The 20620-nt window shown below is 41.2% G+C and overlaps 1 protein-coding gene across 3 annotated transcripts in view; it reads right to left on the reverse strand.

Moving 5' to 3' along the window:
* The window catches only part of CLIC5 (chloride intracellular channel 5), a 120594-nt gene extending 100962 nt beyond the window's left edge, over nucleotides 1-19632 (reverse strand). For 2 of the 3 annotated variants that reach the window (XR_012157899.1, XM_073335786.1), the window contains exon 1: nucleotides 17408-17978. Coding sequence is in view for 2 of the 3 variants with exons in the window: in XM_073335786.1 (XP_073191887.1) it covers nucleotides 17408-17902 (495 nt within the window). In the remaining variant the exon portion in view is untranslated. Of the gene's footprint in view, nucleotides 1-17407; nucleotides 17979-19511 lie in introns of those variants that run through there. The other variant, XM_073335788.1, reaches the window with a different exon arrangement.
* Between the last annotated feature and the right edge of the window lie 988 nt (nucleotides 19633-20620).

A 20620-nucleotide genomic window follows, 5' to 3' on the forward strand; every position in this document is an offset into this window, starting at 1 on the left:
GACTGGTGCATCACCCCTGGGCCACCTTCAAAAGGCTTGCTTAGAGCCTGAGGATTGCCTCTCCAAGCCTTGGCCTAGATTGGGTGGTGAATGGGGAGGCTTACGCCTACCATTCCTACCCCATTTCCTGGAGAAGTCCAGCCTAGGCTGGTGAAAGTAGAATCGTAGAGTGAGTTGGGGCTTAATGTTTCCTCTCAGTGGCGAGGGTTTGTAGACCCATCGACTTCAATGTTGACTGTGAATCTTTTAGGCTATGGAGCTTGGAGTCCGTCTACTCCAAAAACAGCCCCATGCTGTCGAAGGGCAAGTCCTGGAATGTTTGTTGGACCTCTGGGGAAAGGCCCGACACCTGGAGCCATGAGATCCTCCTCATGCCTATGGCAGAGGACACGGTTCGTGTGGACAAGTCTGTCATGTCCAGTGAGTCCTGTAAAAAGGTCCGGGCCACTGCTTTGCTCTTCTCGACAATGGCTGCAAACTCCGTTCTAGAGTCTGACAGAATCAACTCCTTAAATTTCATCACGGAGTCCCATGAATTAAAATTGTACCTACTCAGGATTGCTTGCTGGTTAGCAATCTGAAGCTGGAGCCCTCCGGTGGAGTACATCTTCTTGTCGAAGAGGCCCATCTTCTTTGAGTCTTTCAATTTTGGAGTTGGGCTCTGCTTCCCTTATCTTTCTCTCTCATTCACCACCGCTATGACCAGCAAACCAGGCTGCAGATGAGTGAATAAGTATTTGTACCACTTAGAGAAGACTAAATACTTTCTCTCTACCCCCTTAGCTGTAGGGGAATGGAGGCAGGAGTCTGCCACAAGGTCTTCGTAGTGGCTTGGATGGTTTTAATGAGTGATAAGAAGGGAAGGAATTGGGGTGGGGAGGAAACCCCCAACTTCTATCTAACTACTCACTACTAAAACCTAACACCATTTAACTATTTACAGGTTAACAGAAAAGTCAGATCACTAGGGAAAACGCTTGCCAAGGCAAGAGAGACACGCAGCTCCAACGACCATTACTGGCAGTAAGGAGGAACTGAAGAGGCGATGGGTTGGCAGGGACTTATATACACCTTCATGAAGCTGTGACTCCAGGGGGCTCCCACAGCCAACCTGACTGGTACCGCTAGAGGAAAAACCTTCTGACATCTGTACCTGCAGCGTGCACACACCTATTTGAAATTGACATGAGCAAGCACTCTAAGAAGAACTGAAGATGACTTAACACCAACAAAGGTCGGCTGTTAGCCACGCAGGATATTACTGCTATTATAAACAATAAAATGCAATTACAATGTTATAGCTTTATTGAAAGGCAATCTGTCGACGCAAATACCTTTCAGAGCACTCTAAAAATCACTGACACAGGAGGAAGATTCAGAGTGCCTGGTATCAGTTTGTAAGGTAATCATTTATTATAGGTGGCACTGGTAGCACCACTTACTATTAAGGTTGCTGATACTCCCTACAAGGATCTGTTTTCAGTTGCTTAAACCTTAGCCAAACATTAACTGTTTAGGCTGAAATTTTCTATGCTGGGCATGTGCCTTAGGCTGAATATATTTGGGAAAAATTCAGCCAGAATGGTTCAGCCATTTCCAAGAATGAGGCTGGGGGAAAATAAGTTGTTTTGCCCATGTTGAAAAATTATGGTGGTCTTTTCTTTGAAAAATTCTAGTGCCCCTATGATTTGGAGCAGGAACTTAAGATTTGGCAGGGGTGGGGCCTTTGTGTCAGGAGTGTGCCTTTTGCTGTCCCTGTGAAAATCTGCCCATTTATGGCCAAGTTCTGAGCCTTTCAAAAAAAAAATCACAGTTTACAGTTGTTCAATAGAGACGTCTTTGATTTCAGCAGCTAAAATCTCCAAAGATTCTGTCCTCACTGAGCACGCTCCATCCCCTCACAATTCCTCCACAGTGACCGGACTGTGCATGCACTATCCCCACAGAGTGACTGAATATGCTCCAACCCATGGTTACAAGGACAAAGCTGGACTTTCACTGTAATTGCTGCTCTCAGCTGCCCTGGGCTTTGTGGTTGCACGGTTGTAGAACTGAGTTGCAAGGCAGGCTCTCACTTTGCACATACAATTCCATGATTGGTTCATGCAAACACTGCCTTGCACATGAAAATGCAGATATTTTGCAGGCAGTTTCACAGAAATGCTCACAACTTGTCACCAACTGCTTTGAAAATCTGGTCATGTTTCCTAAACTTATTTTGAAAAATACATAATTGGGTCATGCCTCTCAAGAGGAAGCCAGTCCAGGGAATACATACATTTATCTAAAGAGTAAATGTTAACTGAAATTAACCAGCATAACGTGTTCAGCCCTGTGTGTGAAACGTGTTAAACTCTTCATATCCTTCCTTGTTGGCATCCCAGAAAGGAATGCTCTCCTCCGTTCTGGTGTTCTCTAAGGTTTTATACTATGACTATTTTTAGCTGCTACCAGCTGCGGTACACAGGACCAATCAGCTCTCAAAGCTTGAAAGGAATTTTGCTCTGGTCCAAACTTCATTCTCTGTAATCTTATAGGGAGGAGCCAAATAATCAAGTGTTTACTGCTTCAACCTTTGGTAATTAGTGACAGCTTTCATTAATGCAAGATGAGACAACAGCCCAGCATAGTAAAGGGGTCAGTCAGGACTGGACCAAAGTTAATCTGAGTCAATAGATCTGCACTCTTGATAAAACGACATTTATTCAAATTAGGAAAAAATTAGCATGTCTGATGAAGTTCAATACACTCTGCTAGACTGCAGCAGTATGAGGAGAGAAAAAACAATCTGTATGCTTTTCATAAAGTTACTCTTTTTTCCACTGAATGCATCCGATGAAGTGAGCTGTAGCTCACGAAAGCTTATGCTCAAATAAATTTGTTAGTCTCTAAGGTGCCACAAGTCCTCCTTTTCTTTTTGTGGATACAGACTAACACGGCTGCTACTCTGAAACCTGTCTTAGTTGTGTGGAGCTGAGACAATATTTATCTTGGATTATTTAGAGTTTGTTGTACTCCATGCACCCGACTCCTTCATTCACAGACAAAAGGCAGCCTCTTAACCACTGGCCACATAATGTACTGTACATCGATGAGAATAAAACCTATGCATTAAGGTCTCTGGTGTGAAATCCTATCCCCACTGAAGTTAATGGGAAACCGTGCATTGACTTAAATGGGATCAGAATTTCACCCCTGTACATAGCATTTGTTCAGAAAGGCAATCCCTTCAAATTTCAGAGAGACCCATGGAGCAGCCAATATATTGTTAGTGACACAAGCTTCATCACTTAAATAATGCTAGACAAATGGCTCTTTACACATTTGCTCTGGCAAGTTTCATTTGCTTTAATCTCAAAGATCATATATGTAGAGGTATTTGAACAATAGCTAATGAAGTCATAATGCAATAATTAGCTCAGTCTAGTTCCCATTTTATGACATCAAGATTCTTCCATGATCCTCTTCCCATGATAATATTCTGATGCACCCATGCCACTTTGTAAAGTGAGAGATGGCACTGCACATTTCTCTCATTGAGCATCTCCCTACAGGAACATTGTGGTCCATTTCAAACATGTTTACAGGATCCATAGGGCTCGATCTTGCAAGGTGCTGAGAATTCTGGCCTGATTCAGTAAGGCACTTTAGCACACACCTAAATTTAAGAATGTGAAGTCACCCTCAAGAATATGAATGAGACTGTTCATGTGCTTAAAATTAAGCATATACTCAAACGCTTTGCTGGATCAGGCCAGAGTTCTAAGCACCTTAGAGAACAGAGCCATTAGAGAATGTTTTTGAAAAATATTGGAATAGTGTAATCTTCATGCATAAAAATATTTTCTGGATCTCTCTTCAAGGACTACTTCTATCATGATGCATACACAAAATGGCATGCTGAGGGGCCCTGTTTCTAATGGTATTTGAAATTAACCTGGCCTTCCTGCTTCAATCACTATATCGGGAACATGAAAAGCCCTCTTACATCATCTAGGTCACACCATACCAATGCAGGATTGAGCCATGAAGTATATTGTCCAGTACTTTGTCTAGTTCAGTTTCAAATGATGAGGATTTCATTATTTCCCTTGGGAAACTATCCCCTAGTAGATGTAAAAATGAGGGACAATCTCTTCAAATTAAGACTACATTTTCTTTTAATTCCAAATTGACTTAATTTTATCCCATTACTCCTAGTTAATGAGGAATCACCAATGAGGTATAGAGACCACTCTGGACCGTGATATGCTGCCTCTGAATAGTGCAGGCTCACCCTAATGCCAGGCCAACAAGGCATCAACATTACAATTAAAGATGCAAATATCAAAATTAGATCAAGTAGACATTAAGTTGTAACACAAGAGTATATGCAAAACTGGTTTGTGCAGTCAGGTAGAGAGGTCCTACTGCATGTCACTGTTTTGAATTGAATACACCTTATGGAAAGGTTCAACAAGATTCAAGTGCATTTGGCTGGAGGTCAGAACAGAGACCAAATTCATTTATGTTGAGCAGCAAGAGCTTTGTGTCTAATCTTTACCTCCCACACCTCAAATAATCTGTGTTGATCTAGTACTGAGCTTCTACTGACAGATGCTAAGAGTATACAAGCACATAGTGATAGTGTTCACTGGGGAGCAACTGCTCTCCAAAACTCACTTAAGAACTTGGAGAGAAGTCTTTGAAACATAGAGCTAGTGAACTTCACATTCAGGACTGAACTGAACGCAAGACACTGAGCATTCTCAACCCTCAGGGATGTTAAGGGGAGTTGTGGGCCTTCGGCACTTTGCAGAAGGTGTGGAGCATTAGGAAAAGCAATAGCTGTTGACAGGAAAACGTGCCAGAGTAAATGAAATTTCAAATTTAGAAATAAACTATTAAATGCATGAGAGATTAAATAAAGCCTTGTGGATGTTATTAATGTGTGATTTGCTCATCACATTCTATCCCACTTGCAATGATGTGTTTATTCATAATTTAGATAAATAAAGAGAGTGCGGACTGTCAAACTGTTATTGCAGTATCAGTGAGTCATATTTTGGAAGTAGAGGTCATCTGAACTTCTCCACTTCTCCCAGGTTCTATATTTATCCAGATAACTATGGGCCAGAAGATCAGTGTTTTGTTTCTGACTTTGCTATAGTTTTTCTGTGTGACCTTGGGAAAGACATTTAACCTCTCTGTGCCTCGGTTTTTACATCAGTACAGTAGGGGTGACAACATATCCCAACCTCACGAGTTGTGCTGTGAAACTTACCTCATTAATGTTTATGAAGTGCTTTGAGATGCTTGGATGAAGGTTGTTATAGAAATGCAAAGTATGCTATTATATTTAGAGTTGGGCCTGACACAAAACACTGGGCTCAAAGACCCCTGAACTCCGGGGAATTGGATTCATGCCCAATCCAAATTTACATTTCTGGCCCATCTCTATTGTGTTATTACATCTTCACTAAGGTCACAAATGTATGGCAACATTGCGAGTGATGCAGTAACATTTAATAAGGTCACACACAAATACATCCAAGGTGGTATAAAAAGAAACAGTCACTGAAGTCTAAACATAAATATCCTGCTTTCAGATACAAACCAAAGGTTCAGTCAGGATCCAAGCATCTGCTGCTGTGTTCTTTAAAGCAGGAGCAGCTGCATGAGGAGTCATAATCTAGGTCATTAAATAGGCGTATATAAGCACGGTTATTAAGTACTCTTGATGGTAGTTGTTTACATCCTGATAGAAAACCTAACAAAGGTGCTCAAAAGTTATCACGTCATAGGCCCTTCCTAAACCACTCAGTCATGGTATTAACGAGGGGCAAAAACGTGGGTAATGTGATATTTTTAAACAGATCAACAAATACATTATAAAATGGTGGAAAAAATCCCTCAATCGGGGCAAGGCCCAAAATAACAACACACCAATTTTCTGCATAGTGTTCATGTTAAAATCCTACACAAACCAGGTCTAGAACTGGTGTCAGTAAGAATAATTCCAGTGAGGACGAGGTCTTTGCCAAGCTTTATCCAGTCTTCAAAACCAAACAAAAAATGTTCATCTATTCCATTCAGGAAAAAGGGGTTAGGTGGGAGTTGATTCTTATTTGAACTAAACCAGGTTGCCCAACTACTGGCACATCAAATCAGCATTAGGATGTTGGGTCATCACAGCCCACTGAAAGAACAGAAGAAGAGGATCTCATGGGGGATGTAGTCTAGATTTTAAATGGCTATTTTAAAAGTATCCTTTCTCTGACACCTTTCATACTGCAGGATCCCATGGTACTTTACACATAAGTAACCCATATACAGTGGGCACCATTATAAAACAAACCACAGTGATTGTTTTATGTCACCTATTCTAAACGCAGGATGATACCATGTTTAATGCAGCTGGGGTAGCAAACATTAAGGTTATAATGGTACTCAACGTACAAACTATGCTTAGCAATCAATTCACCTGCCACTGAAATGCAACCAACCCTGGGGGGGAGGGACACAGTAACTGTTTAGCAATGCACAGTATTACTACACAGATGTCATCCTCAGCAATATCATCAAAAAGAAAGTAACCAAAACACAAATAAAAGCTCCAGTAAATCTTCATGGAAACAACTAAGGTCTTTACATGGAAAAGAACACAATTGGTTGGGAGGGAAATGCCATTTTTAAATGTCAAAGAGAATTAAAATATAAAAGAGTAAAAATAAGGGAAGGGAAATGCTGAGTTCCTTCAACCAAGTGACTCTCATTTCAGTTTCCCTTGCTGTGACCCACATACTTGCACTTCATTTCTCGTCACTAAAATCTCAGTGCAGTAATAGCTTCCTAAACAATACAGCTCCATATTTTAAAGCTGTTGCTATGCTACTGTACTATGCCAAGCCTCTGCTGGAGCCAACAGCTGAAGTGGCACAGTGATGTCAGCTTCACATTGATTCATGGACCTTTCCAGAGGGAGAAATGGCCCATCTGCACAGTGCATGAACAGGACATGCATTCAGTGGAGGTGAGGAGTAAAGCTTTTTACCCTTTGTACCCGAAAGATTAAGCAAGGTGCTGTGCCTTGGTACTAAAGCACACATTCTGTTCATAACAGATAACCTCCCATTCATAATTACCAGACTAGCTGGGACAGAATTGCCAGTTTGCTAATCTTCTCATGCACACAAAACAATTTGCATAAACATAAATCAAGCTGTAAAGAGAGAACCATAGCACAATTCTCCTCTCAGAGGATTACTGTCGCAGATGAGAAACATAGATGAGAAAGTCAGTTTTTCCTCTTGGGTGAGACATTAAAACTTAAAAGGGAACCATCCTACTGTCTGATAAAGTGGCAGCAACAGCATATCATGCAGCCATGCTGTGGACAAACCCCAGAGTCCCCCTGCTCTGTAGGCTACTAGAGACCACGGGGCAGATGGTGATAGCCCTTACACTGAATTTACAGTATAATGCTCTGACTTCAAAAAAATTACTCCTACTTTCAAGTGAGAGATCAGGATCAGGCCCCAAGACTATGAGTGATACAATGCTCATTAAGCCTGAAGGCAGATGCTAACTCTGCAGCTATAATATTTAATTATGGCTGTTTGTTAATGGAGAGATAGTGGTGGTCTTGGTCATTCAGCTACAGTTAGAAATGTTTCTTAGGAAGACACTAGAATGGGAAGGTGAGCTTTGTCTAGGTTTTATAATCGGAGCAAAAGATTTTAAAAGGACAAAACATGAAAGACAAAGATAAACTGGATAAAGTCTACCAAAGGGAAAGTTCTGATGCCCTTACTCATGCTGCATAGTGCTTTGCTGCACCAGTAGACCCACTGAAATCAACCAGACTACTGGTGGGGTAAGGCCGTAGTCAACAGCCCACTGATTAAGGAGCCTAGACTCTAAATCCCTGTTGAAAATGAGATTTAGATTCCTAAATCAGTTAGGCGTTGCACCGCTGAGCACAGCAATGCCAAAATACTTTTAAAAAAACGGGCCAACATGAGTTTATACAAATCTGTTACAATGTTAGGACATTGACTTTCCCATCAGTCATTTCCACCACTTTCATTGTTTTAGTTAACTTGAGTCTCTATCACAACTTGGTCTTGGTATTATAATAACTGGAGCTCTCTGAAAAAAAAGCTTTTCAATTATTCCCTTGCTCAAGCTGTTCAATTAACTTAAAAGGACCCCAAGAAGCTGGTTACGTATCATTCAACCTCTCCATTACTCAGTAGGCTCATATGTGACAGGAAAACATTTGCTTATTTACTTCAAAGAGGTGTTATAGCGAATATTTATAAAGAATTTTTTAAAAATTAAAATGTCATAAATCCAAATTATTATAATTATTTCATCCTCATATATAGAGGCAAATTTTCAGTCTGGTTTTAACCAGACCTCTGTTTTTGTGTGTGCAAAAATTTGCTGGAGGAAATAACTGCAGATACAGTTTTGCTCCAGCATTCTTTACTATGCGCTGAAAATTGCACCTGCAGTTATTTGTGATTGCATGCTGTGGCCACAAACTAGCATTTGAAAATCTGGCCCAATGTGAAAGAGATACTCCCATTTGTTAAATTTCCTTTGCCTTAATAGAAGCTGCCCACACAAAATTCCCATTGAAAATTACAAATGTTCATCTTGATTCAGTGGTCCAACAACACTCCATGATTTTTATGCGTGCTTAACTAGCCATGCTCCTATAGGCATCAAAATTACTACCTGTTTAAGATGGGTAAAGGGCATCGTTGCTCTTGAGCCTATTTTCTAGCACTAAATGTTTACAGCATGTGATTTATTAACCCAAAACATCAGTAAATATTTAAAAATGAAACTCTCTCAGTACAATCTACATTTGTTTCATATGCCATGGCGAAACTAATAAATGGAAAAGTATGTGGTTTCAATAAGTGTAATCTCACAAACAAACTTTCACTTTGCAACAATTAAAATGCCCGTCCTTATGTGCTGAGAACAGACAGAATCTCTGACCATTGCTCCATTAATCTGTAACAGCCTAATCCTGGAAATAATGAATGAGGTACTGGGTGCCCTCAACTCCCAGTGACTTTTGAAGGGAGCTGAAGGATTTCAGCACCTCCAGGAAAGACTCAACACATTGTAGGATCAGTCCCATGGCTGATAAACTCCTGAGAAAATTAATGAACAGATCTAATTGTCACAATGGAAAGAGAGTTAAAAGATAAGACTTTAAATGCTAATCTACAAAGTGGTTAGGGTCAATTTCTGCCCTCAAATTCACACATGCAATTCCGAGTAAAGTTTTGAGGATTCCTGTGTAGGTAACTGAGAGAAGCATTTAGTTCTCAGAATGACCCTGCTAACCACCACAATGATCAGTAATGCTCATACTAATGGAGTGTTTAATCTGTTTCATTCTTCCAGCTATTCAGCTCTCCTTCTGATTGTTTTATTTTTTTTAAAGTAAGATGTAATATATTGAAAATTGTATTGTATTCTGCAGGATATTTTCCTTTTACATATCATAAGATAGTGATCACAGACTATAACATAACATTCATCCTTGTCTCAAAACTTCTAAACAGTTTCCATCATTTTCTTGACCAGAATTTATTTTAAAAGAGACTTTGTCCTTGTGAAATTCCTGTCTCCTGTATATCCAAATTCACACCCTTGATCCTTTTTCACAGCAGCAATCGCATACCACACAACAAAAACACTAACCCAGGAATCTATCCATGCAACAAAGCCCGTTGCCAACTGTGTCCACATACCTATTCAGGGGACACCATCATAGGGCCTAATCACATCAGCCACACTATCAGAGGCTCCTTCATCTGCACATCTACCAATGTGATATATGCCACCATGTGCCAGCAATGCCCCCTGCCATGTACATTGGCCAAACCGGACAGTCTCTATGTAAAAGAATAAATGGACACAAATCAGACGTCAAGAATTATAACATTCAAAAACCAATCAGAGAACACTTCAATCTCTTTGGTCACTCGATTACAGACCTAAAAGTGGCAATTCAACAAAAAAACTTCAAAAACAGACTCTAACGAGAGACTGCTGAATTGGAATTAATTTGCAAACTGGATACAATTAACTTAGGCTTGAATAGAGACCGGGACTGGATGGGTCATTACACAGAGTAAAACTATTTCCCCATGTTTATCTCCCTCCCCCTCCCCCATTCCTCACACGTTCTTGTCAACTGCTGGAAATGGCCCACCTTGATTATCACTACAAAAGCTCCCCCTCCCCCCACAGCTGGTAATAGCTCACCTTACTTGATCACTCTCCTTACAGTCTGTATGGTAACACCCACTGTTTCATGTTCTCTGAGTATATAAAATCTCCCCACTGTATTTTCTACTGCATGCATCCGATGAAGTGAGCTGTAGCTCATGAAAGCTTATGCTCAAATAAATTTGTTAGTCTCTAAGGTGCCACAAGTATTCCTATCCTTCTCCAGAGGCTGCCTTTCCCCTCTCCTATTAATTATTTATTCCTTCTTCCCATTTGTGTAACAACTGCATGGGTTGGTGTTATATTTATACTGTAATACTGTCCATATGTACCATTGTCCTTTACTGGATGTAATCTAAACTGATTACCTGTGTGTCACGGGCCCTGTATGGCTAACAGGGAAAATGGTTTCTCCTTTGACTCAAATGATAGGGAACTGTGCTTCTGGTGTGCAAAATGTGCTTTTTAAGGACATATTTCTGAGTGGAGAGGATATGAACCCTAGCTCATTTCTCAAAGAACTGTTAAAAACAGATAAAATATTATTCAAATTTAATACAAAAATGTAGATTGAAACAACATCAAGGCTGCAAAGTAAAGCACTCAAACCTCAGGAAAAGACAAAGTTAAGGTTGCTTGTGCACTAAGAGCACAGGAGTTCAGCAAGCACAAGTGCACAGTGCTGAATAGGGAACCACACTATGGGCAAAAAATGCTCACAATTTGCGCGTATTATGGGTTTGAAGAGGCTATATTTCTATACAAAATTGCATCTAAATCAAGCTGCCCCATGTGACTAGTATTCTAAGTTGTATGTTGATCATATTTCAGTTTTCAAGGGCTTATGTTTGAAGAAACCATAGGCTTATTAAATAGGTGCTGAGTGGGTGTGACAAGTTCAGACATGTTGGACTGACACAAATGTCTCCATGGTTAATGCTTGTTGTACTCTTTATTGTTAGAAGTACTGTGAACTTCTTGATAAAGATCACATACTGAATTCTGCTCCAGGTTAAACTAGTGTAAATCCAGAACAATCCATTGAGTATTAAGACTCATCGAAAGATGAATTAAGAGGAAGACTGGCTTAATGTTTTTTAACATTTTCTGGGTACATTCAATAATAAAAGGGTGCAAATTAATTCCATAAAATATCATGAAGTTTGATTGAGACTGTTTGATACTGCAGTAAAGAGTCAGCATGCACTAGCATTTACAGCTATCTGAGAAACTGCAATTATTCTCCTATCTAAACTGAGTTTGGAATGAGCTACTTCTAGATTATACAGTGATCTGGCTGCCATTTTGTTTTCTGGTTCCTTCTCCCTGGCTCTCTATCAGCAGCCATCTTTGTCTGAGGTTGACATCTCTGACCAGTCCCAAAGGTTTACTGCTGCCTGGAAGGAGGGAGGGACGGACGGAGAGAGGGATCTGTGTCCGTATGTGTGCACATGGGCTACTGCTGCCAAAGGGAAGGGTCCTTCCAGATTGCTACCAAGTGTACAGGAAGGCAAACCCAGAAGAGGATGACAACAGTTTGAAAACAGCCATCCAGCAAACCTGACTAAGGTGAGCCAGACACAGCACTCCATCCAGCCCAGAGGAGCAATCACAGACTCTACAGCCAGAGAGCCAACCGAGCAGAGCCAAGCTGTGGGGAGGACCCAAAGGAAGGACAGAGTTCAGCCACTGGGGGAGTCATAAAGAAAGCAGAGCACAGCCAGGGAGAGCAGACCCTATCAGGAGAGATGCTAGGTTCTGAGAAGAGTCCACTGGGGGGCAATTAGAAAAGGAGGTGAGCGTAGCCTCGGGGGCACCAAAAGGGAAAAAGAGCCGAGCCTTGGGAGGAGTCAGAGAGGTAGCAGAGCCCAACAGCAGGGAACAAGGGTAAACCAGATAGAGAGCAAAGCTCAGATGGTGAAAAACAGGAATAGCAGAGTCCAGATGGGACATCAGGGCAAGTAAGGGGGAACAGAGTACAGATAAAATAGGCCACCCCTATTTTGATTTTATCATGCTTTATCATTTCATAAATAGTTCATTTGTTCTAAAATATATTGGTGCACAGAAACCTTGGGATTTGGTGGGCTGTATTAGAAACATTGTCTATTATTAAGTATCCATTGTTGTTTGTCCAAGGGCTCAGCTCCTAAATGTAATGGACATGACAGAAGGGGAAGTCTATTTTGCAACAATCACAGGTGGCAGAAGAGAGAAAGATGCTTTCCCAATCTTTAGGTGGAGACCCCTTTTCAGTTAAAAGAAAAGGAGTACTTGTGGCACCTTAGAGACTAACCAATTTATTTGAGCATAAGCTTTCGTGAGCTACAGCTCACTTCATCGGATGCATACTGTGGAAAATACAGAAGATGTTCTTATACCTACAAACCATGAAAAAATGGGTGTTTACCACTACAAAAGACTTTCTCTCCCCCCACCCCACTCTCCTGTTGGTAATAGCTTATCTAAAGTGATCACTCTCCTTACAATGTGTATGATAATCAAGGTGGGCCATTTCCAGCACAAATCCAGGGTTTAACAAGAACATCGGGGGGGGGGGGGAGGGGGGGAGGGAGAGTAGGAAAAAACAAGGGGAAATAGGTTACCTTGCATAATGACTTAGCCACTCCCAGTCTCTATTCAAGCCTAAGTTAATTGTATCCAATTTGCAAATGAATTCCAATTCAACAGTCTCTCGCTGGAGTCTGGTTTTGAAGTTTTTCTGTTGTAATATCGCAACTTTCATGTCTGTAACCGTGTGACCAGAGAGATTGACGTGTTCTCTGACTGGTTTATGAATGTTATAATTCTTGACATCTGATTTGTGTCCATTTATTCTTTTGCGTAGAGACTGTCCAGTTTGACCAATGTACATGGCAGAGGGGCATTGCTGGCACATGATGGCATATATCACATTGGTAGATGTGCAGGTGAACAAGCCTCTGATAGTGTGGCTGATGTTATTAGGCCCTGTGATGGTATCCCCTGAATAGATATGTGGGCACAGTTGGCAATGGGCTTTGTTGCAAGGATAGGTTCTTGGGTTAGTGGTTCTGTTGTGTGGTATGTGGTTGCTGGTGAGTATTCGCTTCAGGTTGGGGGGCTGTTTGTAGGCAAGGACTGGCCTGTCTCCCAAGATTTGTGAGAGTGTTGGGTCATCCTTCAGGATAGGTTGTAGATCCTTAATAATGCGTTGGAGGGGTTTTAGTTGGGGGCTGAAGGTGACGGCTAGTGGCGTTCTGTTTTGTCTCTAAGGTGCCACAAGTACTCCTTTTCTTTTTGCGGATACAGACTAACACGGCTGTTACTCTGAACCCTTTTAAGTTGCCATTCTCCTCACCCACATAGCAGTGAAAAACACCAGGGAAGCTCCCTGAATGAATCACATAGAAATCCTAATCGTTCCCCTTCCAACCATCCACAATGGTTCTGTGTGCAGATCTCTCTTCTCCTGCATGGAAAGGTAGGAAACAACTACCACCTCTGAAACCTGTGCATGTACTCTGTGGGACTCTGCTCCACTTTGGGGAGTCAGTTGGAGGCAAGAGCGGGAGAACTGGGGCCAGAGCTGGCTCCTCTCTGGCTCCATCTTGCTTAGGAAGAAAAGATAATACAGCCTGGTGACCACTCTCACAGGGGAGGTTGCAGATGGGGGGGGGGGGTAGGGGGTAGTGCCAGCTAGCACAGCTATAGGGACAGGATTTTATAATTGTACTATAAAAATTGATGTAAACTTTGAATTAATTCTGCCAGTCACCCTTTTCGAGTAACAGAAAGGAATGACTGTCTGAGACTGGGATCTTGTTTCCTATATGCATTATAAACTGCCCTCTAGTCATTTCTTTGGTTTAAAGTTTAGTGAGTAAGAGACAGGATCTTGTATTGTGTCTATGTTAATTAGATTAAAGGAATGTTAGAGGCCTGAGCCACAATGTAAACTGTTTTGACCACAAGATTTAGTGAAGTTTAATTTACAATGTATTCTGCTGAATATAAAATACTGCTGTCTTCTCTGAGAGAGATTGTTTGTGTGAATGAGGAATGCATGCATCAGAAAAAATAAGGTGTGAAAGCCATCACACATGTCCAGATGGTCAAGAAAAAGTGAGAGACTTGGAAACATCAGAAAACATCCATTGTATCCGATGCGAAACATGTTAGCTGCATTGATGGCCTCAGAGGTGAGGAAATCACCCCCAAAGGCAAGACAATAGGAGATAATGATGGAAAGCCTGACAATAACCATCAAATGATAACAGCAGAAAACCCCAAGATTACCACCACTTAAGGACTAATTATTACAGGATGATATTGCAAAATGCATGGACTCAAATGGGAATTTACAAGTATAAAGCTGGGGTGTTTTGCCATGAAACTCTGGGTTCAGTCTGCCAAAACCTCAGAGCATCAGATCACGACTGACAGAGCCCAGCTCCTCACTCGTGTTCAGTCTAACTGGCCATTAGATTGACTCGAGCTACAACAGACTGGTAACTATAAAAACATCAACTGGCAGGACTGCGTGCATGAGGTGTACGTGTGTGTGTGTGACTGAAAAGCATATGCTAACTGTTGTATTTTCAATAAATATGGCGTATTTGCCTTCTCTCTTGCAAAAGATCCTGTGTGCTTTGTATAGCATAACACAGCTCTATTGGAGCAACATTGCCGGGGAGCTGAAGAGCCACCAGGGGCCAGAGCCAGTTCACATGAACAGGGCAACTATGAGGATGGACCTGGTCCTCTGCAGATACCCCTGATTCCTGCACTGATTCCCAGTACAACTGACCATCCCACGAGATGATGTGGAGGGATTTCCACCAGGGAATCCTTGCAGAGATTTTCTCCTCTAAAGCCTTCTTCCAGAGGTTTTACCATGGGAAGGAATGATCTGGGTCAGAGTTTCCAGTCCCTGATTCAGATAATTTCCACATAAGAGATGATCTGGTTCATGGGGCTAGGGGGTTGTCTTTTTTTTTTAAGTTCAGGTTCATTAGTCCAGATTCTCCTCTCACTTATAACTGTTTTATACTAACTGACTTCAATGAAGTTGCTCCTGACTTACACAGAAGCAAGTGAGAAGAGAATCAGCCCCTTTGTTCTTCTGAATGAATCCCACTCGCTCCTGGCATCAGCTTAATCAGCCGTGCTAATGATTAGCTGAATTTCACATGTATAAATCTGAACTACAATAGGGTTTTTAGCATCTTCCATGCAACTTGTATGCCAAAATATTCCACAGAGTACCTGTAAGTTTCATATAAGGAAGTGAGCAAAGTATAGATAAGGAAGGAAAGATTGGTTTTCAGCTTGAGATTTGAAATGAGATGGAGAGTTGAACAAGTGGAGAGAAAAAGGGCACAAGCTGCAGAGGCGAAGGCTCCTGGAACAATGAGGATAAGAATAAATTGAGGGACAAATAGTAGTAATTCCAAGATCCAAAAATGTTTAAAAGCCCTGTTAAAGTTCCTAAGGAAACAAAATATACTTAACTATTACATTGTTTACAAACCTAAGCACTTATAAGCACGGAAATGAATGAGAAAGGACATCATAAAATCTTACAGCGTCCACATAATAAACACCTTCTTATCAAGTACTATGAGCCATTGCCACTTGAGGTAAAGGAAGATATTTGTTAGCTGTCCAGTACAGATGGATTCTTATGTTCTTTCTAAGCAGTAACCAAACAGAAGACAACTTGCTCTCACACATAGTGCCCTAGCCTGCTCCCATTGCTATCAGTGGCAAAAGCCTCTTTGCATCAATGGGAACAAAAAGTGGACCCAAAACTATCCACAAGGAAAGTGCTGGATTCTTCCAATGAAGACTGGATGCCTTCCTAAAAGATGTGCTTTAGTCAAACACAAATTATTGGGCTCAATACAGGGGTAACTGGGTGAAATTCGGAGGCCTTCTGTTATATGAGAGTTCAGATCAGATGATCTAATGGTCCCTTCTGGCCTTAAAAATCTATGAATAAAAATCATTAACAGTGCATGAATTTTCAAGGGGATTTAACTGTATAACTAGGATAACTGGAGGGACAGTAACAAAACATTTTTTAACTAGTGGGAGAGATAGGAACATTAAACAAAAGAAAAATGTTCAAATCATAGTATTTTAATGCCTTGTAGGTGGAAAACAGTTTGATTAATCCATTTATGTTGTCCAGAAGTATTCTCCTTTATCCTCTAAGAAAATATGGCAATTTCCCAGCCAAACTAATTTTGCAAGCCAAAGGCATAGGGACTTTGTAATGGCAGCTGATTGCGACCTCAGCTAAGGAGAGGCCGCAATACCATATTATCTGATGGGGACTGTAAAAGACAATCCTTTCCCTCTCACTATCTCACATCAATGCAAAGGTCATTATATATGTTCTTACTTAATATGCTCAATATCAAACGTTAAAATTGCTGAGAGCATTAGTGGTAACACAAACTCATATTCTACTTTCAAAATATTCAGGTCACTTAGGGCCAGATTCTGATATGGGATATTCAACATGGATAAGGGTAACTCCCCAAGTTGTCCCATTGAAGTCACTGGGATTGATCAATATTGAGAAAGGAGGTGTAAAGAGAGGTTTTTCTGAAGGAAAGTACAACATTTATTTAAGAGCTTAGGTGAATGTGATTTAGAAACTCAACAAGGGAAAGAGTGAAACTGACTCCCTAGTGATTCAGACCTGACTTGAATTTCACTAATAGGCACTTTAAATCTGCATCACAGAAATAACTTAATCCAATTTGTTGTAATAAATAAGTTGGATCTGTTCCAAAGATGAACATGGGAAAGAATTTCCCTGCTGCTCTTCATTTTGAAGATTTGTTTTCCTTTAGAATATTAATATGTATAGCTCTTGATCCATAGCCCATTGAATAGGAGTCTTTTAATTGATTCAATGGGCTTTGGATCAGGCCTCTCTAGCACTTTTCATACAAAGATCACAAAACCAATACACATGGGTGGGTAAGCAGTATTATCCCCATTTTACATGGAAAAAGGGAGTCACAGAGAGGATAAGTGACTTGCCCAATTTCATGCAGAATGTCAGCAGCAGAGCTGGGGGCAGACTTTAGCGCACACTTCAGTGAGGCTGAGGATACTTGGATTGATTCTGGTTCTAATGCTACTGTACATGTCTAGGAGCACAAGCCCTTACCTTAACAAAGAGGAAAATCTCACACTCCTTCTGAAAGTTGTCAGTTTCTCCTAAGTTGTTGTTAGCTGGAAATCTGGTGAAAGTTGGGAAGGTGGGGGAAGTGCCCGGGCTCTTACGAAGACTGAATCCAGTAGGAGATGGGATTTTATTTCCAAACACCATCCTTTCTACAGATTCGTCACTGGGCCTTGGGCTCATCATCTCCATCTCTTCCTGGCGATGCTGGTCCTCTTCAGCCCCTTGCTGAGAGGAAGCGGAACCATCCTCACCATCAGCTGCTTGCTGAGATGAGACAGAATTACTGCGGCTGTGTTCTGGGCTCTCCTGACAGCTGATGTCCATGCTTTCTGGAGTGGTGGTGGAAGAAGGAGATGCTGAGTCTTCATGGACTTGCTCATAAAGATGATCCTCTTTTGCTTCCTCTGAATCAGGAATCTCATAGAGGCCAGCGTTCTCTATATTTTCATAGATGGTGGTAAAGCCCACATTTTCCATGCTGGCTGGTTGGTTGGATTTTGCCTTTGTTTTGGTATCTTGAGGGGCTGGAGGTGGCAACAGATAAACACTGTTTAAAAGGAAGCAGTGTTTGTGGTGTGCTTTTTGAATGCACTGGTACACATTAAAGGTTTCCAACAATCATTTACGGAGAGCTTTAAATCAATAAACTATATTTCACTGAAGTCAAAGATAAGAGCAGCTCAATTTTAACTCCTTCCTGGCTCAGAGCACTTGCAACTATATTTAATCACCATTTGCTCTTCCGAATATATTTTAGTCAGACTTCAGTACATACAATGAATCCAACTCAGACAATTACCAGAGAACAATAAAAGTCAGTTGTGAAGTAAACACTGGTCTTTATCTGAAAGTCTAATATACCTTTGGAATACTTTGCTTAAAGCCTATGGGACGTAGATCTCACTGAACTGATTTTCTGAGCATCAGTGAAAAGCAAGGGTACCTACTCCTCTGATCACAAAATACCACCACCAATGTAAACAAGCTGCAACACTTCAGTGGTTTATCACAGGCCAGGGAAGAATCAATTACTGAAAAATAAATTCAAGTAGCACCACAGAGGATAAAGCTCCAGACTGGTTATCTTGAGATTTGCATTCTCTTCCAGGCTCTGCCACTGACACACTATTTGATCTTCGGCAAGTCACTTCACTTCTGCCTGCCTTAACTTGTCTATTTGTAAAGTGGAGACAACAACATGTATCCATATTTGTAAACTGCTTTGAAATCTAGAAATAAAAGCATAAGTGTTAAGTGTTATTATATTACATTTAAAATGTATTATATGTATCTGCCATTTATATCCAGGTTCTTTATACGCCCATTTTTCTTAGAGAGGGCCCAAGTCATGAAGTTTGGATCTGGAGTTGAACTTTCCAAAGTTTGGGGAAATATAGATTTAGTGATTGGATTAAGACATCTCTCATTTTCATGCATCTGCTGCACTTTGACTATCTTCCTATTCTTAAGGCTTCAACTGCATTCAATCTTGCATGGGTGGGTAAGGAAGGAGAGAAGATTCAAGGAAACCTTTCCTCCTGCACCCCCAGCAAGGACTTGGCACAGTGAAGTCCCTGTGCTTCTCCGAGTTGACTGCTACAACCAGTGGCGGATTCCCCAGAGGGACTGGGGAAGGCGGGGGGGGGGGGAGAGAGAGCAGAACTTATACCGCACCCATCTCTGCACAGAACAAAGAGGTGCATCCACCACACCCCTGTCAAAAGGTGGCGCAGCAGATGCTGTCTCCCTGAGATCCGGAGGCTGTGGATTAAAGTCATTATTTTTGTATTCAGCCTATCAAAGTAAAAATAAAAGTCAAACCGCAAAAGTGTAGCAGCCTTTAAACCTACAGGCAGCTGGATTCATCACCTAAATCATTCTGATTTACCTATGTTTAATTTTTATATAGACAAGAAAAATGCAGCAAGTGGAATTTGCATTCCCTATCTGGAACTAACACCATTCCACACAGATAGAGTTAAATAACAGAAAGACAATGAAATACCTTGACACATGATTACTTTACTGGATAGGCACAAACTGAGGACTTCAGGGATGTATAATTCATATTCAGTGTGTTACTCACGTAATCCTGCCTGATCCACAAGCAATGTCAGTAAGCAGAACAAAGCCCATTTCCCCTTCACTGTTTCCATGTGTAACTGGCACATTGCTTGAATATCTTCTCAAATCCAAATTAAAAGATCAAACATCATCAAAAATCATGTGTCAGGCTCCCATAACCATGAGATTGGCTTACAAATCATGAGCTTTTAAAATAATAAATATGGGGTTCTTTTGATTTACTTTCTGTTTTTCAAACTTCACAAGCTAATGGGTCCTGTTTTCATGCTTTTCTGTGCCGTCATGAAGGTTAGAAACGTACATTTTTTAAATGAAAGCTGAAATTCTTGAATAATCATTTGTCTGCTGGACCTGCGGCTTCAGATAAAAGATGAAGGGTTAAATTCTGGCTCCACTGAAGTCAATGGGAGCTTTGCCATTAAACGCAGCCAAGATCTCACACCAGATATTGCAAAACAATCATGAGTTGGCACCACTGACATTTTGATGGGCTCTGAATTCAACACAGCTCCCAAAAAACTTTATTAAGGGCCTGATTCCACAGTCCTAGGCAAACACCTTGTCTCCTCCTCTATGAACGTGGAGGTCCCCCTGGTGGTGAAAGTGGTGCACTTGCACTCTATAAGAGGGCTGAATTCAAAGCAGGGAGTCTCGTACACTGTACAGCACAAGAGCTCAGCTTCATGAGAGCTCCCTGAATAAGAAGGGCCAGGAAATGGTTGCTAAAGCCAGACGATCTTCTGCTATATGAAACCTTCCGCTGGTTTCACACATAGTGCAGATATGCTAAGATGCTTCTGCAGGGCAACTTCAGGCAAATTTGGATCTCTCCCAGCACACAAATCTGCGACTCGGGCTGAGCACTAGAGCAGTGGATATGGTCTCAAATGCACACCCAACACAGCCATTGACTTAAATGGAACGTTTGGGTGCATGAGGAAAGTAGGGTCATGCCTTATGACTTGTTTTCTTTATCCCTCCAAATTTTATAGAGCATACTGTGTGGATCCACCCCCACCTTATAAAACCCAAGGTGTATCTCAGGGGAAGATGGGTGGGGATGGAGAGATAGCACCTGAAAGTTGCAGTTGAGTTCAGAAATGTTGTTTC

The sequence above is a fragment of the Lepidochelys kempii genome, chromosome 3 (assembly GCF_965140265.1).
Source record: "Lepidochelys kempii isolate rLepKem1 chromosome 3, rLepKem1.hap2, whole genome shotgun sequence".
NCBI lineage: Eukaryota > Metazoa > Chordata > Testudines > Cheloniidae > Lepidochelys > Lepidochelys kempii.